The sequence below is a fragment of the Hypanus sabinus genome, chromosome 12 (assembly GCF_030144855.1).
Source record: "Hypanus sabinus isolate sHypSab1 chromosome 12, sHypSab1.hap1, whole genome shotgun sequence".
Lineage (NCBI taxonomy): Eukaryota > Metazoa > Chordata > Chondrichthyes > Myliobatiformes > Dasyatidae > Hypanus > Hypanus sabinus.
In genome coordinates, this window is record NC_082717.1 from 10,288,125 (window position 1) to 10,311,329 (window position 23,205).

The following is a 23,205-nucleotide window of genomic DNA, read 5'->3' on the forward strand; positions in this document are numbered from 1 at the left end:
ATTCGCAGTAGATCAAAGAAATACAATGGAATCATTGAAAAACTGCATACAAAAACTGACAACCAATGTGCAAGAGAAGACGAACTGAGCAAATACAAAATAAAATAATAATAAATAAATAAGACGAGAACATTAGTTGTTAGGGCAGCACGGTAGCGTGGTGGTTAGCACAACACTTTACAGTACAGATGACCAAGGTTTCAATTCCCACCATTTCCTGTAAGGAGTTTGTGCATTCTCCCTGTGACCGCATGGGCTTTCCCGCGTGCTCCGATTCCCCCCCACCCCCCCACAGTCCAAGGACGTTCTGATTGGTAGGTTAATAGGTCATTGTAAATTGTCCCATCATCTATCTGACTGGGGTTAAATCAGGGGTTGCTGGGTAGCACGGCTCGAAGGGCCAGTCATCAAAACTGCCCAATGCTGTATCTCAGTAAATAAATAAAGTTCTTGAAAGTGAGTCCATAGATTGTGGAATCCGTTCAGAATTGAGGTGAGGGTAGTTATCCACGTTGGTTCAGGAACCTGATGATTGTAGGGTAATAACTTTTCCTGAACCCGGTGTTGTGGGACCTAAGGCTCCAGTACCTTCTAAGTCAGTGCCTATCCTGTTTGACAGCTGCCATCAGGAGTGAGACTACCATGGATGAAGAATTATGACTATGGCTTTCCAATGAGTGAAACATTTTTCTGGAGAAGTTTATAGAATTATTAAGGGCCCAGAGAAGGTGGCCAGCAGGTACCTATTTCACAAGGGTTGAAATGTCCAGTACCAGAGAAAAATGCACTTAAGGAGAGAGGGAGTAAACTAAATGCGTAAACACGACGAAATCTGCAGATGCTGGAAATTCAAGCAACACACACAAAATGCTGGTGGAACACAGCAGGCCAGGCAGCATCTATAAGGAGAAGCACTGTTGATGTTTTGGGCCGAGGCCCTTCATCAGGGTTAAATTAAATGAATGACGGGATTTGCTTTTACACAGAGTGGTGGTGGACACAGGTATGATAGAGGCTCTTAGATAGGGACCTGAATGTGCCAGGAATGGAGGGATGTGGGCATTGTGCAGCAGAAGGGATTAGGTTATTTAGGCATTTAATAACAATTTAAATTATTTCAGCACAATGTTGTGGGCTGAAGAGCTTGTTCCTGTTCTATACTGTTCTATGACCTTTTTAAACAGTTTTAAGAGAATGGCAAAGCATGATTTGCAAGCACTCCAAAGTATGATTATTGTAAATGGCTAGCATCTACTGTGGGCTGAAGGGCCTTAGTTCTGGGCCTGATTCGTTCTCCCATATGCATGTATCAACCTTCTCCTTAAATATTCAGAGTCTGGTTTAAATTTCTTTAATTATCAAATAATACAGTGAAATGTGACATTTTTGTTAACAACCAACACCAGCTAAAGATGAGCTGGGGGCAGCCCACAAGCGTTGCCACACATTCGGAAGCAAACATCGCATGTCCTCAGCAGACAACTTGGAGGCGCAAAGGGCCTTGGGAGTCCTGGTGCAGGATTCCCTGAAGGTTAATTTGCAGGTTGAGTCTTTGGCTAGGAAGGCAAATGCAATGCTAGCACTCATTTCAAGAAGACTAGAATATAAAAGCAAGGATGTAATGTTGAGTCTTTATAAAGCACTGGAGAGGCCTCACTTGGAGCTTTGTGAGCAGTTGTGGGCCCCTTATCTAAGAAGGGATGTGCTGGCATTGGAGAACGTTCAAATGAGGTTCGTGAAAATGATTCTGGATTGAGTGGCTTGTCATATGTAATGGCTCTGGCCTGTACTCACTGGAATTCAGAAGATTGAGGGGTGGCCTCAATGAAACCTATTGAATGGTGAAAAGCCTCAATAGAGTGGATGTGGAGAGGTTGTTTCCTATGGTAGAAGAGTCTAAGGTCAGAGGACACAGCTTCAGAATAGAGGGGCATCCTTTTAGAATTGAAGTGACGAGGAATTTCTTTAGCCAGAGAGTGGTGAATCTGAGAAATTCATTGTCACAGGCAGCTGTGGAGGCCAGGTCATTGGGTATAGTTAAGGCAGAGGATGATAGATTCTTGACTGGTCAGGACATGTAGGGATTCAGGGAGAAGACAGGAGATTGGGGCTGAGAGGGAAATAGATCCGCCATGATGAAATGGTGGAGCAGACTCCATGGGCCAAATGGCCTAATTCAGCTCCAATATCTTATGGTTTTAACAAAAACAACAGAACAACAGCAACATAGCAACAGCAGCAAAACAAGCCCCTTTCTTCCTTCACACACACAGAGGCCTCTAACCCCAAGATAGGCCTCTTCAAGTGGACTCACAGTATGTCTATATCATTCACTTCCACCATTCCCTGTGGGAATATGTCTTGCAGAAAGTCCTCAACTCTCTCACATTTCTCCTGAATTCCTTATTAACAGCTGCCCAGCTTTCTCACCCAGCTGTTGTTTTAGAGTGCTCCAAGGCCTCAGACAGAGCTGCAGGATTCTAGGAACTGAGTTATGAAGAGAAGTTGGAAAGGCTAGGAATCTATTCAATGGAATGGGGAGGACTGAGCGACGGCCTTATAATAGTGTATAAAATCATGATAGACAAAGGTAAAACATAGAACAGCGTATTACATTCCCTTCAGACCACGATGTTGACCTTTTAACTTTTTAAAAGCTTACCTTTTAACCTATTCTAAAATCAGCCTAACACTTGCCTTCCACATAGTTCTCCATCTCTCTTTCATCTATGTGTATGGTCATGCGCTTGGAAAGAAGGAACAAAAGCATTGACTATTTTTCAAACAGGATGCAAATTCAGAAATCAGAGGTGCAAAGTGACTTGGGAGTCCTGAAGGTTAACTTGCAAGCTGAGCCTGTGGTGAGGAAGGCAGATGCAATGTGAGCATTCACTTCAAGAGAACTAAAATATAAAAGTTAACAATGTAATGTTGAGTCAGACCTCATTTGGAGTACAGTCAGCCCTCCTTATCTGCAGGTTCCACATGCGCGGATTCAACCAACCGCGGATCGGGAAAACCCGGAAGTACTCTCTCCAGCACTCGTTGTTTGAGCAGTGTTCGCCTCGTGTCTCGTGTACAGACTTTTTATTCTTTATCATTATTCACTAAACAATAAAGTGTAACAACTATTTACATAGTGTTTACATTGTATTAGGTATTATAAGTAATCTAGAGATGATTTAAAGTATACAGGAGGATGTGCGTAGGTTATATGCAAATACTATGCTATTTATATAAGGGACTTGAGCATCTGTGTTTTTTGGTATCCGTGGGGGGACCCGGAACCAATCTCCCATGGTTAAGGAGGGCCGACTGTATTGTGAGCACTTTTGGACCCCTTATCTAAGAAAAGATGTGCTGGCATTGGAGAGGGTCCCGGCCAGGTTCATTAGAATAATTCTAGGAATGAAAAGATTAATGTATGAAGAGCATTTAATGGCTCTGGGCCAGTACTTGCTACAGTTTAGAAGAATGAGCAGGAGATTGCATTGAAAGCTATCAGATATTGAAAGGCTGAGATGGAGTGTACAGGGAGAGAATGTCTCATATAGTGGGGGAGTCTAGGACCAGAGACAACAGCTTCAGAATTGAAGGTGTCCCTGTAGAACAAAGACGAGGAGTAACTTATTCAGCCAGAGGGTGGTGAATCTGTGGAATTCGTTGCCACAGACGGCTGTAGAGGCCAAGTCATTGGGCATATTTAAAAAGGAGGTTGATAGATTCTTCACTAGTCATGGTGTCAAAGGTTGCAGGTTGGAAGAAGGACAATGAGGTTGAGCGGGATAATAAATCAACTATGATGGAATGGAGGAGCAGACTTGATGGGCTGAATGGCCTAATTCAGATCCTATATTTTATGGTTTTATGAGTCTTAAATGTCACTGACATGTTGCTTCTACCACTATCCTTAGCAGGGCGTTCCATATACCCACCGCTCTCTGTATTTAAGAGTTTAAGAGTCAAGAACTAGAGGGAATAGATTGAAGTGTGAGGGGAGAGATTTAATTGGAAACAAATTTAATTCCAAATAGAAGATGGTGGGTACATGGAATGAGCTGCTAGAGTTAGTGGTTGAGGATGGTAAATTAACAATATTTAAAAGCCATTTGGGCAGATTGTCAGATTCCAATTTAATTATCACGCGTACATCGAAACAGTCAAATGCATTGTTTGCATTAACATCCAACTCTCCCAAGATGAGGTGGGGGCAGCCTTGATTTTCAAAGACAGGAAAGATTTAGGGGAGGATATAGGCAAAACGCAAGCAAATTGGAATTGCTTGGGTGCAAAACACGGTAGGCAAAGGTTAAGAGTGAAGGTTGGAAAATGGGGTTGAACAGGATAATAAATCAGCCACAGTGAAATGGCAGAGCAGGTTTGATGGGCTGAATGGCTTAATTGTGCTCCTATGTCTCAAGGTCTTACAAACTGTTTAGGTTGATGGGCCTGTTTCTATGCTCTGTGACTCTACAACTTGAAGTTGGCAAAAAGGGGACAAAAATAATTATTTAAAAGAAAAAAATGCACTCAGTGGCCCACTTTATTAGGTACACTTGTGCGTTATTGTAAATATCTAATCAACAATCATTTGGCAGCAACACAATGCACCAAAGCATGCAGACATGGTCAAGAGGTTCAGGTGTTGTTCAGACCAAACATCAGAATGTGGAAGAAATGTGATCTAAGTGACTTTGACTGTGGAATGATTGTTGGTGCCAGATGGGGTGGTTTGAGTATCTCAGAAACTATGGATCTGCTGGGATTTTCACACACAACAGTCTCTAGAGTTTGCAGACAATGGTGTGAAAAACAAAAAAAATGAAACATCCAGTGAGTGACAATTCTGTGGGCAAAAACATGTCGTTATTGAGAGACATCAGAGGAGAACTGAATGTCTACACTGACTCAAGCTGACAGGAAGGTGACAGTAGCTTAAATAACCATGCATTACAACAGTGGTGTGCAGAAGAGCATCTCTGAATCCACAACACGTCGAACCCTGAAGCGGCAAGATTACAGCAGCAGAAGACTACACTGGATTCCACTCCTGTACCTAATAAAGTAGTTACTGAGTGTAGCTCTGCCAGAGAGACTCTTACAGGAATTCCATTCTGAGAGACTCAGAGCTATTACTTCCTTCTGCTTTCAGATTTCTGCTCTGATATCACACCACTCACAGTCTACACATCTGCTCTCTGGCACTCAGAGCCTTTTTGCAGAATTTCCTGATGCCTTCAGATAACCGTGCAATCTGATTATGATCTGCAAAGGTTATTTGCTGTACAAGAGAATTCGTTCAGAAAGAGAGTTCACCCTCGGTGTGTTTGTTTGGTGTCTCTCTCCAGCACAGAAATCCCCGCGGCTTCTAGCAGTCTGCTGTGCTGTTAAGAAAGTGCAGAAGAATGCAGCCAAATATAGGCATGTGTGAATACACTCTGCAACACTGCACTTGTTCTCTGATGCCACTGCACATGTCAGTTAATTTACAAGTGATGGAAGAAAATGAAATTTACTGCGTTACCACAAAACCCCGTTTCCTTTTGTCTTTGGAAGCCTACAGCCCTGTCTGAACCACACCAGTGCCAGCCAATGGGTGGAAACCCTGCTGCAATTTCACTGACATTACCCATGTTCTTGTGGTCAGAGTCTACTCCGATAAGGGCAGGCACAACTGCAAGCATGCACTCGGGTGGCGGGTAATGGAAATTTGTGCAGAAAAGAAAACCGAGGTATTATCAGGAAGATTAAAAGACCTCATTTTGGCCTAATCTATCTGACAGGTGTGATGAGTGATTTTGTTTCCTGACCAACTATTGATACGAACATAGGTCCTTTGGTCCACGACGTCTGTGCCTCACATGAAAACAAATTTAAATAATCCCATCTACCAACACACAGAACATAGAATAGTACAGGACAGGACAGGCCCTCTGGCCCACGATGTTGGGCCAGCCTTTAACCTCTTTCAAAATCAATCTAACCCTTTCGATAGAGTCTCATCAATGTCCCTCATATATCTGCCTCTACCACTATGCCTGTAAGTGTTCCACAAAATCATCACTCTCTGTCTAAATTACCTACTTCTGACATCCCCCCCCCCATACTTCCCTCCAATCATGTTAAAATGATGCCCTCTCATATTTGCCATTTCCACCCTGATAGGAAAGTGCTGACTGCCACTTCATTTATCACTCTAATTCTCTTATACACTTCTATGAAGTCACCTCTCGATTTGGCTATAATGTATAGGAACAGATTTGGGCCTTTTGGTCCATCCACTTCACCATTACATCATGGCTGATTTATTATCCCTCTCCACCCAATTTATTTATTTATTGATACACAGTGCGGAGCAGGCCCCTCCAGCCCTTTGAGTTGCGTCGTCTAGTAATCCCCCAATTTAACCCTGGCTTAATGATGCGACAATTTACAATGACTAATTAACCTACCAGTGTACATCTTTGGACTATGAGAAGAAAGCAGAGCACCTGGAGGAAATACACACAGTCATGGGGATAACGTACAAACTCTTTACAGGCAGCAGTGGGAATTGAACCCTGGTCACTCTTACTAAGGTGCTGTGCCAATCACTGCACTACTGTGCTGTCTATTCTCCTGACTCCTCCCCATAACCTTTAATGCCTTGACTAATCAAGAACCTATCAACCTCCACTTTAAATATACACAATGACTTGGCCTCTACAGCTATCTGTGACAATGAATTACCCAGATTCATCATCCTCTGGCTAGAGCAATTCCTTCCTGTCTCTGTTTTAAATGGATGGCCCTCTATTCTGAGGTTGTGCCCTCTGCTCCTACACTCATTCACCATACGAAACATCCTCTCCACATCCACTCTCTCTAGCCCTTTCAATATTCAATGTGTTTCAATGAGATGCCCTGCTCATTCTTCTAAACTCCTGTGAGTACTTGCCCATAACCATCAAACGTTGCTCAAACATTAACCCTTTCATTACTGGAATCACCTTCTCCAATGCAACACATCATTTCTAACATAAGAGCCCAAAACTGCTCACAATATTCCAACATTAACCCTTTCATTACTGGAATCACCTTCTCCAATGCAACACATCATTTCTAACATAAGAGCCCAAAACTGCTCACAATATTCCAAGTGCCATCGGACCAAAGCTTTATAAAGCCTAGACGTTACACTCTTACTTTTGTATTCTAGCCCTCAAAATGAATGCAAACATTGCATTTCCCTTCCTCACCATGGGCTCAACCTCCAAATTAATCTTTAAGGAATCCTGCACAAGTCCTTTTGCATCTCAGATTTTTCAACTTTCTCTCGAAATGAATTTTACCTTTGCAGTTGCTTTCCTTACCACCGACTCAACCAAGCATGTCCCGACACAAAATTCCCTGCCATTTCTTTACTATTCTCCTAATCTCTCTAAGTCCCTCTGCAGACACCCTGCTTCTTAAGACCAAAAGACGTAGAAGCAAAATTAGGACATTCAAGTCCATCAAGTCTGCTCTGCCATTCCATCACGGATCCTACTCAACCCCATACACTTGTCTTCTCACAATATTCTTTAATTCCCTGATCAATCAGGAAACTTCTGCTTTAAATATACCCATTAGCTTGTCCTCCACAGCAGTCTGTGGCAGAGCATTCCACAGATTCACTACTCTCTGGCTAAAAAAATTTCCCCTCACCCATGTTTTAAAAGGTTGCCCCTCAATTTTGAGGCTGTGCCCCCACCATTGGAAACATGCTATCTACATCCACCTTATCCAGTCCGAGCAACATTCAGTAGGTTACAAAGAGATCTCCCTGCATTCAGCAATTTGGGGGATTCCAATGAATACAGGCCTAAAGTTGCCAAAACGCTCCTCATATGTTAACTACTTCATTCCCAGAATCATTCTCGTGAACCTGCCCCTCCACCTTTCTTCATAACGTCCACAAACTAGACCATAAAGCCATCAATTCTGTCATCAAAATCATTGACATGACATGCAAAGAAACAATCTCAACACTGAACCCTGAGATACACCACTGGTCACCGGCAGCAAAACAGAAAAGTCTCCTTTTATTTCCACTCTGTGCTTCCTGCCAGTCAGGCAATTTCACTGCATTCCAGTGTCTTTCCTGTAATACCATGGACTCTTAGCTTGTTAAGTAGGCTTATATGTGACATCTTCTCAAAGGTCTTCTGAAAATCCAAGTGAATAACATCTATAGATTCTCCATTGTCTATCCTGCCTGATATTTCATCAAAGACTTCCAATAGACATGGCAGGTATGATTTCCCCTTAAGACAGGGTTTCCCAACCTGGGGTCCATGGACCCCTTGCAGTGGATGGGATTCAAGATGATAGAACTGAGGATGAGCCTGCAGGTTTAGAAACATAGAAAACCTACAGCACAATACAGACCCTTTGGCCCACAGTGCTGTGCCGAACATGTGCTTACTTTAGAAATTAGCAAGGGTTACCCACTGCCATCTATTTTTCTAAGCTCCATGTACCTATACCCAAGTCTCTTAAAAGACCCTATTGCATTTGCCTCCACCACTGTTGCTGGCAGCCCATTCCACGCACTCACCACTCTCTGCGTAAAAAAAATGAACCCTGATATCTCCTCTGTTCCTACTTCCAAGCACCTTAAAACTGTGCCCTCTCGTGCTAGCCATTTCAGCCCTGGAAAAAAGCTTCTGATTATCCATACAATCAATGCCTCTCATCATCTTATATACCTCCATCAGGTCACCTCTCATCCTCTGTCGCTCCAAGGAAAAAAGGCCGAGTTCACTCAACCTATTCTCATAAGGCATGCTCCCTAATCCAAGAAACATCCTTGTAAATCTCCTCTGCACCCTTTCTACAGTTTCCACATAATTCCTGTAGTGAGATGACCAGAACTGAGCACAATTCTCCAAGTGGGGTCTGACCAGTGTCTTATATACTGTAGCTGTAATATTACCTCTGGGCTCTTGAACTCAATCCCACAGTTGATGAAGGCCAATACACTATATGTCTTCTTAACCACACAGTCAAAATGCGCAGCAGCTTTGACTGTCCAATGGACTCGGACCTCAAGGTCACTCTGATCCTCCACACTATCAGGTTTACAAGTAGATGATGGATGTAACATTAATTTAAGGAAGGATAAGCCAATGATTGGATACAAATGCGGACAGAGCGAAGAGTTAATTTGTACCACAGAGGCAAAATTCAAAAGGGCGAAGAATGCGGAACTGAAGGTGCTGTATTGAAATATGTGTAGCATTCAGAATAAGGTGGACAAACTAATGGCGCTATTAGTGATTGGTTGGTATGATGAGGGCATCACTGAGTCGTGGTTGAAAGAACATCATAGTTGGGAGCTTAACATCAAAGGATATATCTTGTATCAAAAAAACAGGCAGGAATGCATTGGCAGTGGTGTAATTCTGCTGGTAAGAGCTGCAATTACGTCTTTAGAAAGAGGTGACACAGGGTCAGAGAATGCTGAATCTATGTGGGTTAAGTTAAGAATCTGCAACGGTAAACAAACCATCATGGGAATCATATGTAGGCTTCCAAATCGTAGCCAAGATGTGAGGTTGAGTTTGCAAAGGGGAGCTGGAAAAGGGATGTAATAAGGGTAATGTCACAGCTGTAATGGAGGACTTCAATATGTAAAGGGATTTTGAAAATTAGGTTGCATTTCGGAAGAGGGGGAATTTGTTGAATGCGACAGGATGGCTTTTTAGAGCACCTAGTCCTTGAATCTGCCAGAGGAAAGGCTATCTTAGATTGAGTGCTGTGTTACAATCAGGATCTTATTAAGGAGCTTAATGTAAGGGAACCCTCAGGAGGCTGTGGTCATAATATGTTTGAAATCATACTTCAATTTGAGAGGGCAAAAGACACATGTATCAGTATCACAATGGAATAAAGGGAATTGCAGAGCCATGAGAGAGTTTTCCCAGCTGGATTGAAGGGAATACCGGTGGGGATGATGGCAGAGCAAAGGTGGCTGAAGTTTCAGGGTATAGTTCACAAGGCGCTGGTAGATATGTTACAAAGAAGAAAGCATCTTCGAATGACAGGTGTGGGCAACTGTGATTGACAAGGGAAGTTATGGACTGTATAAAAGCCTAGGAAAGAGCATATAAAAGAGTGGAAATTTGGATGATTGGGAAAGTTAAAATCCAACAAAAGGCCACTATAGAGCTAAAGAAGGGAAAAGATGAAATATGAAGGTAAACTAGCCAGTAATATGAAGCAGGATATTAAAAGATTTTCAGTTATATAAAGAGTAAAAGGGAGGTGAGAGTTGATATTGGAGCTCTGGAAAATGATGCTCATGAGGTCGTAATGGGGGACAAAGAAATGGAAAGTGAACTTACTGAGTACTTTGCATCAGTCTCTAGCTGTGTGCCAGAGGTCTGTGAGTGTCAGGCAGCAGGAGTGAGTGCCATTGTTATTACAAAGGAAAAAGTGATAAGCAAACTCATAAGTCTTAAAGTGGATAAGTCAACTGGACCAGATGGACTATATCCTAGAACCCTGAGAGGGGTCGCTGAAAACATATTAGATGCATTGGTCATGATCTTTCATGAATCATTAGATCTTGGCATGGTGATGGAGGACTGGAAAATTGCAAATCTCACTCCACTCATTAAGAAGGGAGGAAGACAAAAAAAAGGAATTATAGGCCAGTTAGCCTAACCTCAGTGGTTGGGAAAGTGTTGGGGAAATTATTAAGAATGAGGTTTCGGGTTACTTGGAGACTAATGATAAAATAAGTCAAAGTCATTGTGGTTTCTGTAAAGGCAAATCTTACCTGACAAAGCTGTTAAAGTTCTTTGAGGAAGTAACCAGCAGGGTGGATGTCACTTCGATTTTCAGAAGACATTTGTTTAACAAGATAAAATCCTATGACATTACAGGAAAGATACCGGCAAGGATAGTGAAATGGCTAACTACCAGGAGGCGGCAAGTGGGAATAAAGTGGGCCTTTTCTGGTTGACTATCAGTGACTAGTGGTGTTCCTTGGGGTCAGTACTGGGATTGCTACTTTTCACATTGGTTTTCAATAATTCAGATAATAGAATTGATGGCTTTGTAGCAAAATGTGCAGATGATACGAAGATAGGTGGTGGAGGGGTAGGTAGTGCTGAGGAAGTAATGCGATTGCAGCAAGACTTGGACAAATTGGAAGAATGGGCAAAAAAGTGGCAGGTGGAACACAGTTTTGGGAAATGTATGATCATTCAGCTTGGAACAATAGTGCGGCCCATTATCTAAGTGGGGAAAAAATCAAAATCAGAGAGGCAGAGGGACTTAGGAGTCCTCAAGCAAGACTCCCAGAAGGTTAATTTACAGGTTGAGCCTGTGGTAAAGAAGGTAAACACAATGTTGACATTTATTTTAAGGGAAAAGAATACAAAAGCAAGGAGATAATGCTAAGCCATTATAAGATACTAGTCAGGCCACACTTGGAGTATTGTGAACAGTTTTGGGCCCCGTATCTCAGGGAGGATGTGTTGTCATTGGAGACAGTCCAGAGGGAGTTCACAAGGATGATTCCAGGAAAGAAGGGGCTAACATATGAAGAGCACATGGCAGCTTTGGGCCTGTGTTGACTAGAATTTAGAAGATTATGTGGGGATCTCATTGAAGCCTATAGATTGTTGAAGGGTCTAGTTAAGGTCGATATGGAGACGATGTTTCCTATCATGGGGTATTCAGAACTAGAGGAAACTGCTTCAAAATTGAGAGGAAACCTTTTAGAACAGAGGTAAGGAGGAATATCTTTAGCCAGAAAGTGGGGAATCCGTGGAATGCTCTGCCACAGAATGTGGTGGAGGGCAAGTTCATGCATATATTTTAAGCAGAAGCTGAAAATTTCCTGATCTGTTAGAGCGACTAAGGTAACGGCAAGAAGGCAGGTGTATGGGGTTGAGTGGAATCTGGGATCAACTATGATGGAGCAGAACTCGATGGACTGAATGGCCTAGTTCTGCTCCTTTGTCTTACGATCTTAATGGTATTGGTCCATGGTATAAAAAAGACAGGAAATCCCTGCCTTAAAAAACCATGCTGACTTTGGCCGATTTTATCATGTGCCTCCCCAAAACCTCACCCTAAATAATGAACTCCTAACCACTAAAGTCAGGCTAACTGGCCTTTAAGTTCCTTTTCCCTGCCTCCCTCTCTTCTTAAATCGTTGAGTTTGAATGCACTCAATCTTTATCCCAGGATCACTGAATCAAAAACTATAGGCCATAGTGGGAGGGGAAAGATCAAAAAGGAATGCAGAGTCGAAACCTCTTCAAACAGAGAGTGGTACGTCCATGGAACACACTGGTTATGGCAGATATATTAACAATATTTAAAAGACACTTTGACGCATATGTGGATAGGAAAAGTTTGGAGGGATATAAGCCAAATGCAGGCAAATGGGATTGGCTTATTTGGGAATCTTGGTCAGCATGGAATAGTTGGGCCAAAGGCCTGTTTCCATACAAAGCTTATTATTAGCACGGAGAGATTGGCAAGGTTTTGTGGAAAGTACAGGGGAGAGAGCCGATCAGGTTGTTCTCAAAAAAAGAACAACTATTGTCACGCTGGCCCGAAGGATCCTTTCATTGAGCTGCACCACCACCTGTTTCAATGTGATGCTCCCTTAATGGCCTTCCTTTGGAGTGACCATAAGACATAGGAGCAGAATTAGGCTATTTGATCCATCGAGTCTGCTCCACCATTCCTGTATGGCTGATTTATTTTCCTTCTTGACCCCATTCTCCTGCCTTCTCCCTGTAACCTTTGACACCATTACTATTGAAGAACTATATCAACTTCCACTTAAAATATACCCAATAACCTGGCCCCCACAGCCTTCTGGATTCACCACCCTCTAGCTAAATAAATTCCTCTTTATCTCTGTTCTAAAGGGGCACTCTAGTGTTCCAAAGCTGTGCCCCCTGGTTTAGACTCCCTGCTATAGGAAACATCCTCTCCATGTCCACTCTATACTGACCCTCAATAGGTCGCAATGAGACCTCCTCCCCCCCACCATGCTTTTTCCTCGGTGCCATGAAATGGAAAACAGAGGGCTGCCTTGAACTCTTCTGAAGCTGGGCGGGATTCATTTCGTTCAGTGTCCTGTGACCCTGGAGGCTTGGCTGTTTGGAACCACCTTGGAATGTCTAGCACGAAGCGTTCCCTGCATGCTAACTTCGGGAAACCTCAGAATGATCTCAGCTCTGGCCAGGAAGAGGGCTCCCAACAGCCGGCTCTGATTCTGAAGTCAGAACTTGGCATGGATGAATTTTTTTTTGTGAATAAACAAGAAACGGAGTTTAAACTCACCAGAACAAAAATAAATCCCAGCAAGCTGGGGTCAGGGATTGTCTCAAAGAATGTCTGCAGATAAGTTAATGGCTGCACATCAGAAACAATTAATAGCAGTGAAAGGAATTTTATTGCAAGGAGGTCTCTCAGGAAGGCTTTGTTAGAGTCAAAGAGTCATAGTCTATCCGGCCCTTCAGTCTATCACTTCAAACACCCTTTGGTTGTTCTGCACTAATCCCATTTACTACACTTAGATTGTATCATTCTCTGCCTTACCTAGTTAAGTCAGTCAAAGTAAATTTATTATCAAAGTACATATACCTCACCACATACTACCTTAAGATTCATTTTTGTTGTGATCACAAGATCCTGTTGGACATTGTCAATGTAGAATACTGCAGGTCTGATGCACCGTTTCACTGACAAGACCGATAGTTGGGTGAGGGAGTCAGCCGTATCACCTCAGCTGTGGTGCGGACCAGGCCTTCAATCATGCCTCGGGGGTCAAGTGCTATTGCCGCCGAGGAGGAAAACGCTGGAGCTGGTTATGTGCCGCTAGATTCTGCATTCGGTTAGAGGACTGCCCTCTAAATAAATAAATAATACTGAGCACATGGGTGGTAGAGTCCTTGAAAGTGAGTCTATAGGCTGTGGAATTAATTCTGTGTTGAGATGAGTAAAACTATTCAGAGTGGTTTCAAGAGTCTGATTGCTTAAGAGTAATAAATGTTCCTGTACCTGTTGGTGTGGGACCTCTTTCCCGATGGTAGCAATGAGAAGAGAGCATGGCCTGGTCGGTGGAGATCCTTGATCAGGGAAGCTGCTTTCTTGTGGCTGCGCTCGATGCAAATGTGCTCAATTGTGGAGAGGGCTTTTCCTGTGATGGACTTTTTGTCGTCTGCCTAAATGCCCCTTTAATGTCGTGATTGAATCAGATTCCACCACCTTCTCTGTCAATGTGTTCTAGATTTCAAATACCTTTTCTGTACATAAACTTATCTCTAAGATTCCGTTTGAAATCTCCCACTCTGAATGTGACCTAACCAATATTTTATAAACGCAAAAAGTTCTGCAGATAACACACACAAAATGCTGGTGGAACACAGCAGGCCAGGCAGCATCTATAAGGAGAAGCACTGTCAACATTTCGGGTCGAGTCAGGTTGAAGGGTCTCAGCCTGAAACGTCGACACTGCTTCTCCTTATAGATGCTGCCTGGCCTGCTGTATTCCATCAGCATTTTGTGTGTGTTGCTTGAATTTCCAGCATCTGCAGATTTCCTCATGTTTACTTTTGAAATTCTGCAGATGTTGGAAATCTTGAGTAACACACATAAAATGCTGGAGGAATTGAGCAGCATCAATGGAGAGGAAATAACAGTCAACATTTCAGGCCAAAACCCTGCATCAGGGCTATTTTTAAAAAATTCAAATGCTGCTGTGGCTGTTTCGTATGGTGGACAGTGTGACGTAAGTAGCCTTAGGCTTTTGCGAGGGTCTCTCAAGCTGAACTGAAAATGAGAAAATGATATGTGCAATTTAAGTTTAGGTTAATTTATGTTTGTCGTGCTGTATTGTACTGTGCTGAAGTGGGTGCATAGAACGCAGAACAGAACATCACAAGAGCAGGCCCTTCTGCCCACAATGTTGTGCCAAACCAATTAAATTCATAATCAGATGGCTAACTAATCTCTTCTGCCTACACAATGTCAATATCCCTCTATTTCCTCATTCATGAATCTATCTCAGAGCCTCTTGAATGCCCCTTATGAATCTGCCTCCACCACTACCCCTGGCCGCACATTCCAGGTACCCTCCCCTCTCTGCATAAAAACTAGCCCTGCACATCTCCTTTGAACTTACCTCCCCTCACCTTAAATGCATGCCCCCTGATATTAGACTTTTCAACCTTGGGGAAAAGGATACCAACTGTTTACTCTATCTATGCCTCTCATAATCTTAGAAACAACCATCAGATCTCCCTTCAGTCTCTACACCTCCAACCCATGTTTGCTTAATCTCTCCTTATAGTTCATGCCCTCAAATCCAGCCAGCATCCTAATAAACCTTTTCTGCACCTTCTCCAAAGTCTCCACATCCTTCTTATAATGGGAACTAACCTCCCCTCCATGGACACTGTCTACACTTGCTGCCTCGACAAATCAGTCAGCATACTCAAAGACCCCCAACCACCCTGGACATAGTTCCTTCTCCTCTCTCATTAGGGCAAAAGATAAAAAGATATAGCTCAAGGACAGCTTCGATCTTACCAATATCAATGAGCTGGACCTTTGACTTCACTGTCTATCTCAACATGGTCTTGCACCTTATTGCCTACCTGCATTACAGTTTCTCTATAGCTTATTATTCTGAGTTCTGTTATTCACTGAATCTCGGTGCATGTGACAAGAATAACCCGAACCCCTGCCAAAGTCAACATACACTCTGAATGCAAGTATAGGCAGAGCAGATATTGTAAGGGAGTGTTCCGTTAAGTGGGAACTGAGCCAATAAAGGAACTAGCAATTTCCTGAGCCCAAATGCTCACTTTCCACCAGGGCATGCATCGATGCCAAGTAGTCATTTCCATATTAATGTAAGCAGTTGAGAAACTGTGTGCAGACTGAGGTTAAAAACACATCAACCTTGAAACTGGCTGGTTGCTGATCACTCAAAATTCAGAGGCATTAGAAGCCATAAAGAGTTCAAAGTAAATCAATTATCGAAGTATGTACATGTCACCTCAAACAACCCCTGAGATTCATTTTTTTGTGGGCATTCACAGTAGAACAAAGAAATACAAAGAATCGATGAAAAACTGCACACAAAGTAAGAGAAACAACTAATGAGCAAAAGAAGAGGAACTATACAAATACAAAATGAAAAAAAAACCAAACAAATAAATAAATAATAAACAAATAATACTGCAACCATGAGTCGTAGAGACTTGGAAAGTGAATCGATCGGTTGTGGATTAAGTTTAGAGTCGAGGAATAGATTTATCTTCGCCCCATTCTAGGCTGTGGTGTTTAGCATTTATAATTAACAAATGCAAAGAGAATGCCTTCAATTTGGTTTAACCAAACGGCCTGTATACACCAGCCAAGGAGGTGGGAATGACAGTTAGCTCATCACATCTGCCTCTAGAGCTTGTCCTTCCTGTGAACTGGGGTCAGGCTGCAGCTGGCTGGAAATTGGCAGCTGAGACCCATTCACTCACCTCCTCCTTAACAACGACTGTCATGGGAAAACTAATGTGACATTCTGACTGTGAAAGGCTGTCTGAGTTATCCACTTTGCTGTGTTAGAATATGGGACATAGAACATAACTTAGGTCTTTCAGCCCAGAATATTGTGCTAACTTTTCAACCAACTCTAAGATCAATATAACCATTCCCTCTGACACAACACTTCATTTTTCTTTCATCAATGTGCCTATCTAAGAGTCTCTTCAATGGCCTTAATGTATCTGCCTCTACCACCACCTAGCAGCATGTTCCACACACCCACAACTCTCTCTGTAAAAACTTACCTCTGACATACTCCCCGCCCCCATGCTTTCCCCCAATCTCCATAAAGTTATGCCCTCTTGAGTTAGCCATTTTGGTCCTGGGAAAAATCTCTGGCTGTCCACTTAATCTGTGTCTTTTATCATCAAGTTCATCTCCATCAAGTCACCTTTCGTCCTCCTTTGCTCTGAAGAGAAAAGCCCGAACTCACTCAGACTTTCCTCGTAAGTCAAGCTCTCTGATCCGGGCAGCATCCTGGTAATGACATGGTCCTGACCGAACAGCAGCAGGCATCCCAGTTTCTGCACTCCAATTCCCTGTCTGGTTAGCTGACGCTGTTCTTCAAGACTCAGACTGCTGGTTATTGTCTGCTCATTCCTTTCATGGAAAGTCTGTATTTAAAGACCTCATGCTGACCTCTCTGTGCTCAATCGTAGGAGTTTTATTTCTAGTGCTATGGCTAGTGATCTTTCCTTTGGACTTTGTTTGTGTCACCTTGTTTATTTCAAATCTGAGACTAAGTGTATGCTAGACCTTACTCTGCACCTGGGTTCACCAGCATCCATAGCTCTCTTGTTCCAGGTAAATCTCCTCTGCACCCTCTCGACAGCTTCCACAGCCTTCCTATAACAAGGTGACCAGAACTGAACACAATATTCCAAATCTGGTGTAACCAGAGTTTTATGGAGCTGCAATATTGCCTCATGGCTTTTGAACTCAACCCCCTAATAATGAAGGTCTGCACACCCTGTGCCTACTAAGTAGTGCATCAACTTTGAGGGATCAATGGATGTGGAGCCGAAGATCCCTTAGTTCCTTGGATGAGGACGTCCCAGGAACACTCCACCCTACACTCGAGCCCGCTATGCTGGGGCGTCACCTGCCCTCCTGCAGACTGTATGTGTACCAAGAGGTTTCAGAAAAGGATGCAGTGATCTATTGCCAAGGTTATTCTGGAATAACACAGAACTTTGTGTTCTATTGGCTGTTCCGTAGAACACGTGTCGAGGTGAGCATTAAGGAGACAGCAACTAAATGAAAGATACACTCCGATACAGCAGGAATGCAAAGCCATTCAGCACAGAATCTGTACTTCACTGGAATTCAGAGGAATGAGGGGGCTCTCACTGAAACTTATTGAATATTGCGAGGTCTGAATAGAGTGGATGTGGAGAGGATGTTTCCTTTACTGGTCTAGAAGCAGAGGGCAAAGCCTCAGAATTGAGGGATGTCCATATAGAACAGAGATGAGGAGGAATTTCTATTTATTGAAACAGTTGGCTGTGGCAGCCTACATTGGGAATATTTAAAGCGGAGGTTGATAGGTTCAGAACTAGTCAGGGTGTCAAAGGTCACAAGCAGAAGGCAGAAGAGTGGGTTTGAGAGAAATAGTAAATCAGCCATGATGGAATGGTGGCACAGACTCGATGGGCCAAATGGCTTACTTCCGCTTCCTTTGTTTTATAGTCTATAGAAACAGGTCAAGTGGTCCGTGTTGACCAAGGAGCCCCATCTGAGTAGGTCCCATTTGCCTACTTATCCTAAACAGATGGACAACACCAGGACAGACTGAAAAGATCAGGATGTTGGGGGCTGGAGGCAAGCAATGGGCTGGTGTATACTCATCTCTGCACTGAACAGAGGCTGTGGCCTACAAATAGAGGGCTCCTGGATCGGCTGCAGTGATGACCGACTTCACAGCTGTGAACTCAACTTTGTGAACTCCAGTTGTTTCTCTTGCTTTTGTTGTTTGCACAATTTGTTTTTTTTTTCCTGCACGTTGGGTGTTTGATGTTCTTTTTTTATGGGTTCTATTGTGTTTAGTGGCTGCCTGTAAGAAGACAATTCTGAAGCTTGTATATGGTATACGCACTTTGATAATAAATGTATTTGAACTTTGAATCTTTCTTATCTATGTACTTAACAAAATGTGTCTGAACTGTTGTTATTGTACTAGCCTCAACTACTTTCTCTGGCAGATCATTGCATTTATTTTCCACCTTTTGTGTAAAAAACAATGCCCTTGAAGTTCTAAACACAGTCAAAGAGTTGTGGGAAAGTACAGCATAGAAACAGGCCCTTCAACACACCTAGTCCATGCCTAAACCATCTAAACCCATAGCCCGCCATACCCCTACCATCCATGTACCTATCCAAATCTTGCTTAAACATTGAAATCAAGCTCACATTTACCAGTTGTGCGGGCAGCTCATTCCACACTCTCACAACCCTCTGATTGAAGAAATTTCCCCTCATGTTCCCCTTAAACTTTTCACCGTTCACCCTTAACCCATGACCTCTGGTTGTGGTCCTACCCAACCTTAGGGAAAAAAATCTGCTTGCATTTACCATATCTATACTTCTTATAATTTTGTATACCTCTATCAAATCTCCTCTAAATCTTCTGCGTTCTAAGGAATAAACTTCTAACCTAGTCAATCTTTCCTTATAACTCAGGTCCTCCAGACCTGGCAATATCCTTGTAAATTTTCTCTGTATTTTTTTGACCTTGTTTACATTTTTCCTGTAGACAGGTGACCAAAACTGCACACAATACTCCAAGTTAGGCCTCACCAATGCCTTATACAACTTCAACATAACATCCCATCTCCTGTACTCAATATTTTGATTTATGAAGGCAATGTGCCAGAGGCTTTCTTCATGACCCTGTCTACCTGTGGTGTCACTTTCAACAGATTGGGTCTGTATTCCCAGATCCCTTTGTTCTACCACGCTCTTCAGTGCCCTACTGTTCATTCTGTATGTCCTACCCTGGTTGATTCTACCAGACAGCAACATTTCAAACTTGCCTGCATTAAATTCCAGCTGCCATTTTTTGGCCCATTTTTACAGCTGGTCCAGATCCTGCTGCGAGCCATACTTACCATCACTGACTTAAATGCACGATTCCCCTTCATTCTCACTAGGGGAAGCATCCTCAGTGTCCCCTCTATCAAACCTTTCATGTTTCCTGTGCCTCTGGGCAGAACTGAGACGCAGATAGAATTGCTTCACAGAGCAGAGACCCGGGTGCATTCTGTGTTGTGTGGAGTCTGTCGTGTTTTCCCTGTGGCCAGATGGGTTTCGTCTGGGTCGTACTGTTTCTTCCCCCATCGCAAAGGTATGTAGGTTGTTGTGTTACTTGGCCCCCGTAACTTGTCTCTGGTGTGCTGACCAAGATGATATTAAGAAATGTGGAGGGCCAAGCTGTGCAGCAGAGGCAAAGAGTCTCCAGAAGGACTGGATCAGCTGGGAGACTGGGCGAAGAAGTGACAGATGGAATGGTGAATCTGTGGAATTCATTGCTGCAGGAGGCTGTGAATGCCTACTCATTGGGTATATTTAAGGCAGATGTTGATAGATTCTTGATTAGTCAAGGCATGAAGGGTTATGAGCAAAAGGCAGCAGACTGGAGCTAAAAGGGAAAATGGATCAGCCACAATGAAATGATGGAACAGTCTCAGTGGGCCAAATGGCTAATTCTGCTTCTGTATCTCATGGTCTTATGGAATACAGTGTAGGGAAGTACGGGGACTTTAGTCAGAAGAATATAGACTAATGGGGAGAGAATTCAAAAATTAGAGGGCTCTCTTAAGGATAACTTGTAAAAGCAAGGATAGACTGTTAAGGTTTTATCAGGCATTGGTCAGGCTACTGTGAGCAACTTTGGCCCCATATCTAAGAAAGGATGTGCTGGCCTGGGAGAGAGTCCAGAGGTGGTTCACAAAAAATTATCCCAGGAACGAAAGGGTTAACATATGATGTTGCAAAGTCAACTGTTTATTTCCTTCCACAGATGCTGCCTGAACTGTTGAGTTCCTACAGCATTTTGTGTATAAGACCTCAGCTGTGCCAGCCTTTTCATTAGCTGCGTAGGGAAGTCCATGCTCCAAGCCTTCCCTGGTAATGCTACCCAACTCCTCCTATGATACATCAACAACTGCATTAGTGCTACTTCATACACCCATGCTGAGCTTGTCAATTCCACCAACTTTGCCTCCAGCTTCCACCCTGTCCTCAAGTACACTTGGTCCATTTCTAACACATCCCTCCCCCTTCTCAATCTCTCTGTCTCCATCTCTGGAGACAAACTGTCAACTGACATCTTTTATAGACCTATTGATTCCCAAGGCAACCTTAACTATACCTCTTCTGGTCAAGATGGCACCAGGAAATGTTTCTGGAACAGTCCGAGCCTGCAATTTAATGTTTGGAGATCGACTGAGTGATCTAGCACTCTGCTGTCTGTCTCCCAGAACATTCCAGGAGACGAGTACAGATCTCCTAGCGAAGCTTAGAGATTGGGCATGAGCCCATGATTAACTCCGTTTAGCCAAATAAAGCATCCATTAATTACTGGTTAAAGCACCAAAGATGATTGAAACATCAGGGTGAGAGCAAGGGTTCAGGGCAGACTTGCTGCCTCTCACCGTGCTGTGACTGATCTTTGCTGGATAAGGTGTCTGTGTGTGACTGCCTACCACTCACTGTTGTTGGATAAGGTGTTTGTGAGTGACCACTAATCTCCCTTGCTGTTCTGCCTCTGTGTTTGAGTGACCTTCCTCTCCCTTGAAAATGTCAGAGGATATTACCGAAGTTTTGCAATTTATACACTGGACTAAATCCTTTTTTTGGTTTTATGTCTTTTATATTTTTTTCTTGTTACCACCTGAGCAATTTAATTTTGGAGGTGGGGTGGTTGGGGTTTGATGTTCTTGCAGTTTTTGTTTTTCACCAGATTTGTTTTTCTGTGTAATGGGAGTGATTTAAATTTGGGGTGATTTGTAAGTTTTTTTGTGTGAAGGTGTGGGGGGGCTGATGTTTTTCTTTGAACGACTCCATGACTTTCTTTGTTTCGTGGCTATCTTGAGAAGATGAATCTCAGAGTTGTATACTACATACATACTTTGATAATAAATGAACCTTTGAACTTCTGAACCTTCTTTTTCTCTGCTGTCTCCTGTCAAGACGCTATTCCCTTTTGTCAGTACTTTCATTTCCACTGCACTTGTTGAATCAACAGTAAGAAAAGCAAATGCAAAGTTAGCATTCATTTCAAGAGGACTGGAATGTAAGAGCAACTATATAATGCTGAGACTTTAAAAGGCATTGGTCAGACTGCACTTGGAGTACTGTGAGGACTTTTGGACCCATTATCTAAGAAAAGATGTGCTGGCATTGGAGAGGGTCCAGAGAAGATTCTCAAGAATTGTTCCAGGAATGAAAGGGTTAACATGTGATGTTGATGTCAACTGGTTATCAACTGTTTATTTCCTTTCATAGATGCTGCCTGACCTGTTGAGTTCCTCCAGCATTGTGTGTGTGTGTGTTGCTCAGGACTTCCAGCATCTGCAGAATCTCTTGTCATCAGTGAACAATCCCTACATCATTCCTTGCACCTTTCTAGTACTCACCATGCCATGGTTAATCCACTGTGGTATAAAGTTGTCCAATATTTTCGGGTAAACCAGTTCTCGATCATACAGGTACAGAGCCCAGAACATCGTCACAACCAACTGCAGCAAAACAAGAAAAAAGAACAAAATAACGTATTGCCAACAAGTCACTGTTTCACCCTTGTTGCAATTACAATGGGAAACATAAGCTGGCATTCAAAGTTCAAAGTAAATTTGTTATCAAAGTGCACATATGTCACCATATACTATCCTAAGACTGATTTCTTTGTGGCCATTCACAGTAAATGCAAGACGCACACTGGAATTGATGAAAGACCGCACACAACAAGATAGACAAACACCAATGTGCAAAAGATGTGCATATTTTAGAAAGGATGTATTGAATTGGAGAGAGTCCAGAGGAAGTTCACAAGGATGATTCCAAGAATGAAGGGATTAATATATGACAACACGAGTGAATCTGCAGATGCTGGAAATAAATTTTAAAAACACAAAAAGCTGATGAAGGAGTCCTGATGAAGGGTTTCGGCCTGAAACATCGTCACTACCTCCTCCTCCTCCCATAGATGCTGTCTGCCTGCTAAGTTCTGCCAGCTTTTTGTGTCTTTTTTTATTTTTGGATTAATATATGAGGAGTGATTGGAAATTTGGGTCCGTGCCCTCTGGAGTTTAAAAGAATGTGTGGGGATATCATTGAAGCCTATGTTTCCTATAACGGGGGTATCCAGAACTAGAGGTCACAGCCTCAAAATTGAGGGGTGGTCCTTTAGGACAGAGGTAAGGAGGAATATTTTTAGCCAGAGAGTAGTGAACCTGTGGAATGTTCTGCCACAGACTGTGGTGGAGGTGAAGTCCGTGCAAACTTTTAAGGCAGAAGTTGATCATTTCCTGATCGGTCAGGGCATCAAAGGATATGGCATGAAGCCAGATGTATGGGGTTGAGTGGGATTCAGGATCGGTCATG

At 42.9% G+C, this 23,205-nt stretch overlaps 1 protein-coding gene across 1 annotated transcript in view; it reads right to left on the reverse strand.

The window, feature by feature from the left end:
- aig1 (androgen-induced 1 (H. sapiens)) overlaps positions 1-23,205 on the reverse strand; it is a 336,483-nt gene that overhangs the window by 208,100 nt on the left and 105,178 nt on the right. The window contains exon 3 of the mRNA XM_059985296.1: positions 22,239-22,340. Coding sequence (XP_059841279.1) covers positions 22,239-22,340 — 102 coding nt within the window. The remainder of the gene's footprint in view (positions 1-22,238; positions 22,341-23,205) is intronic.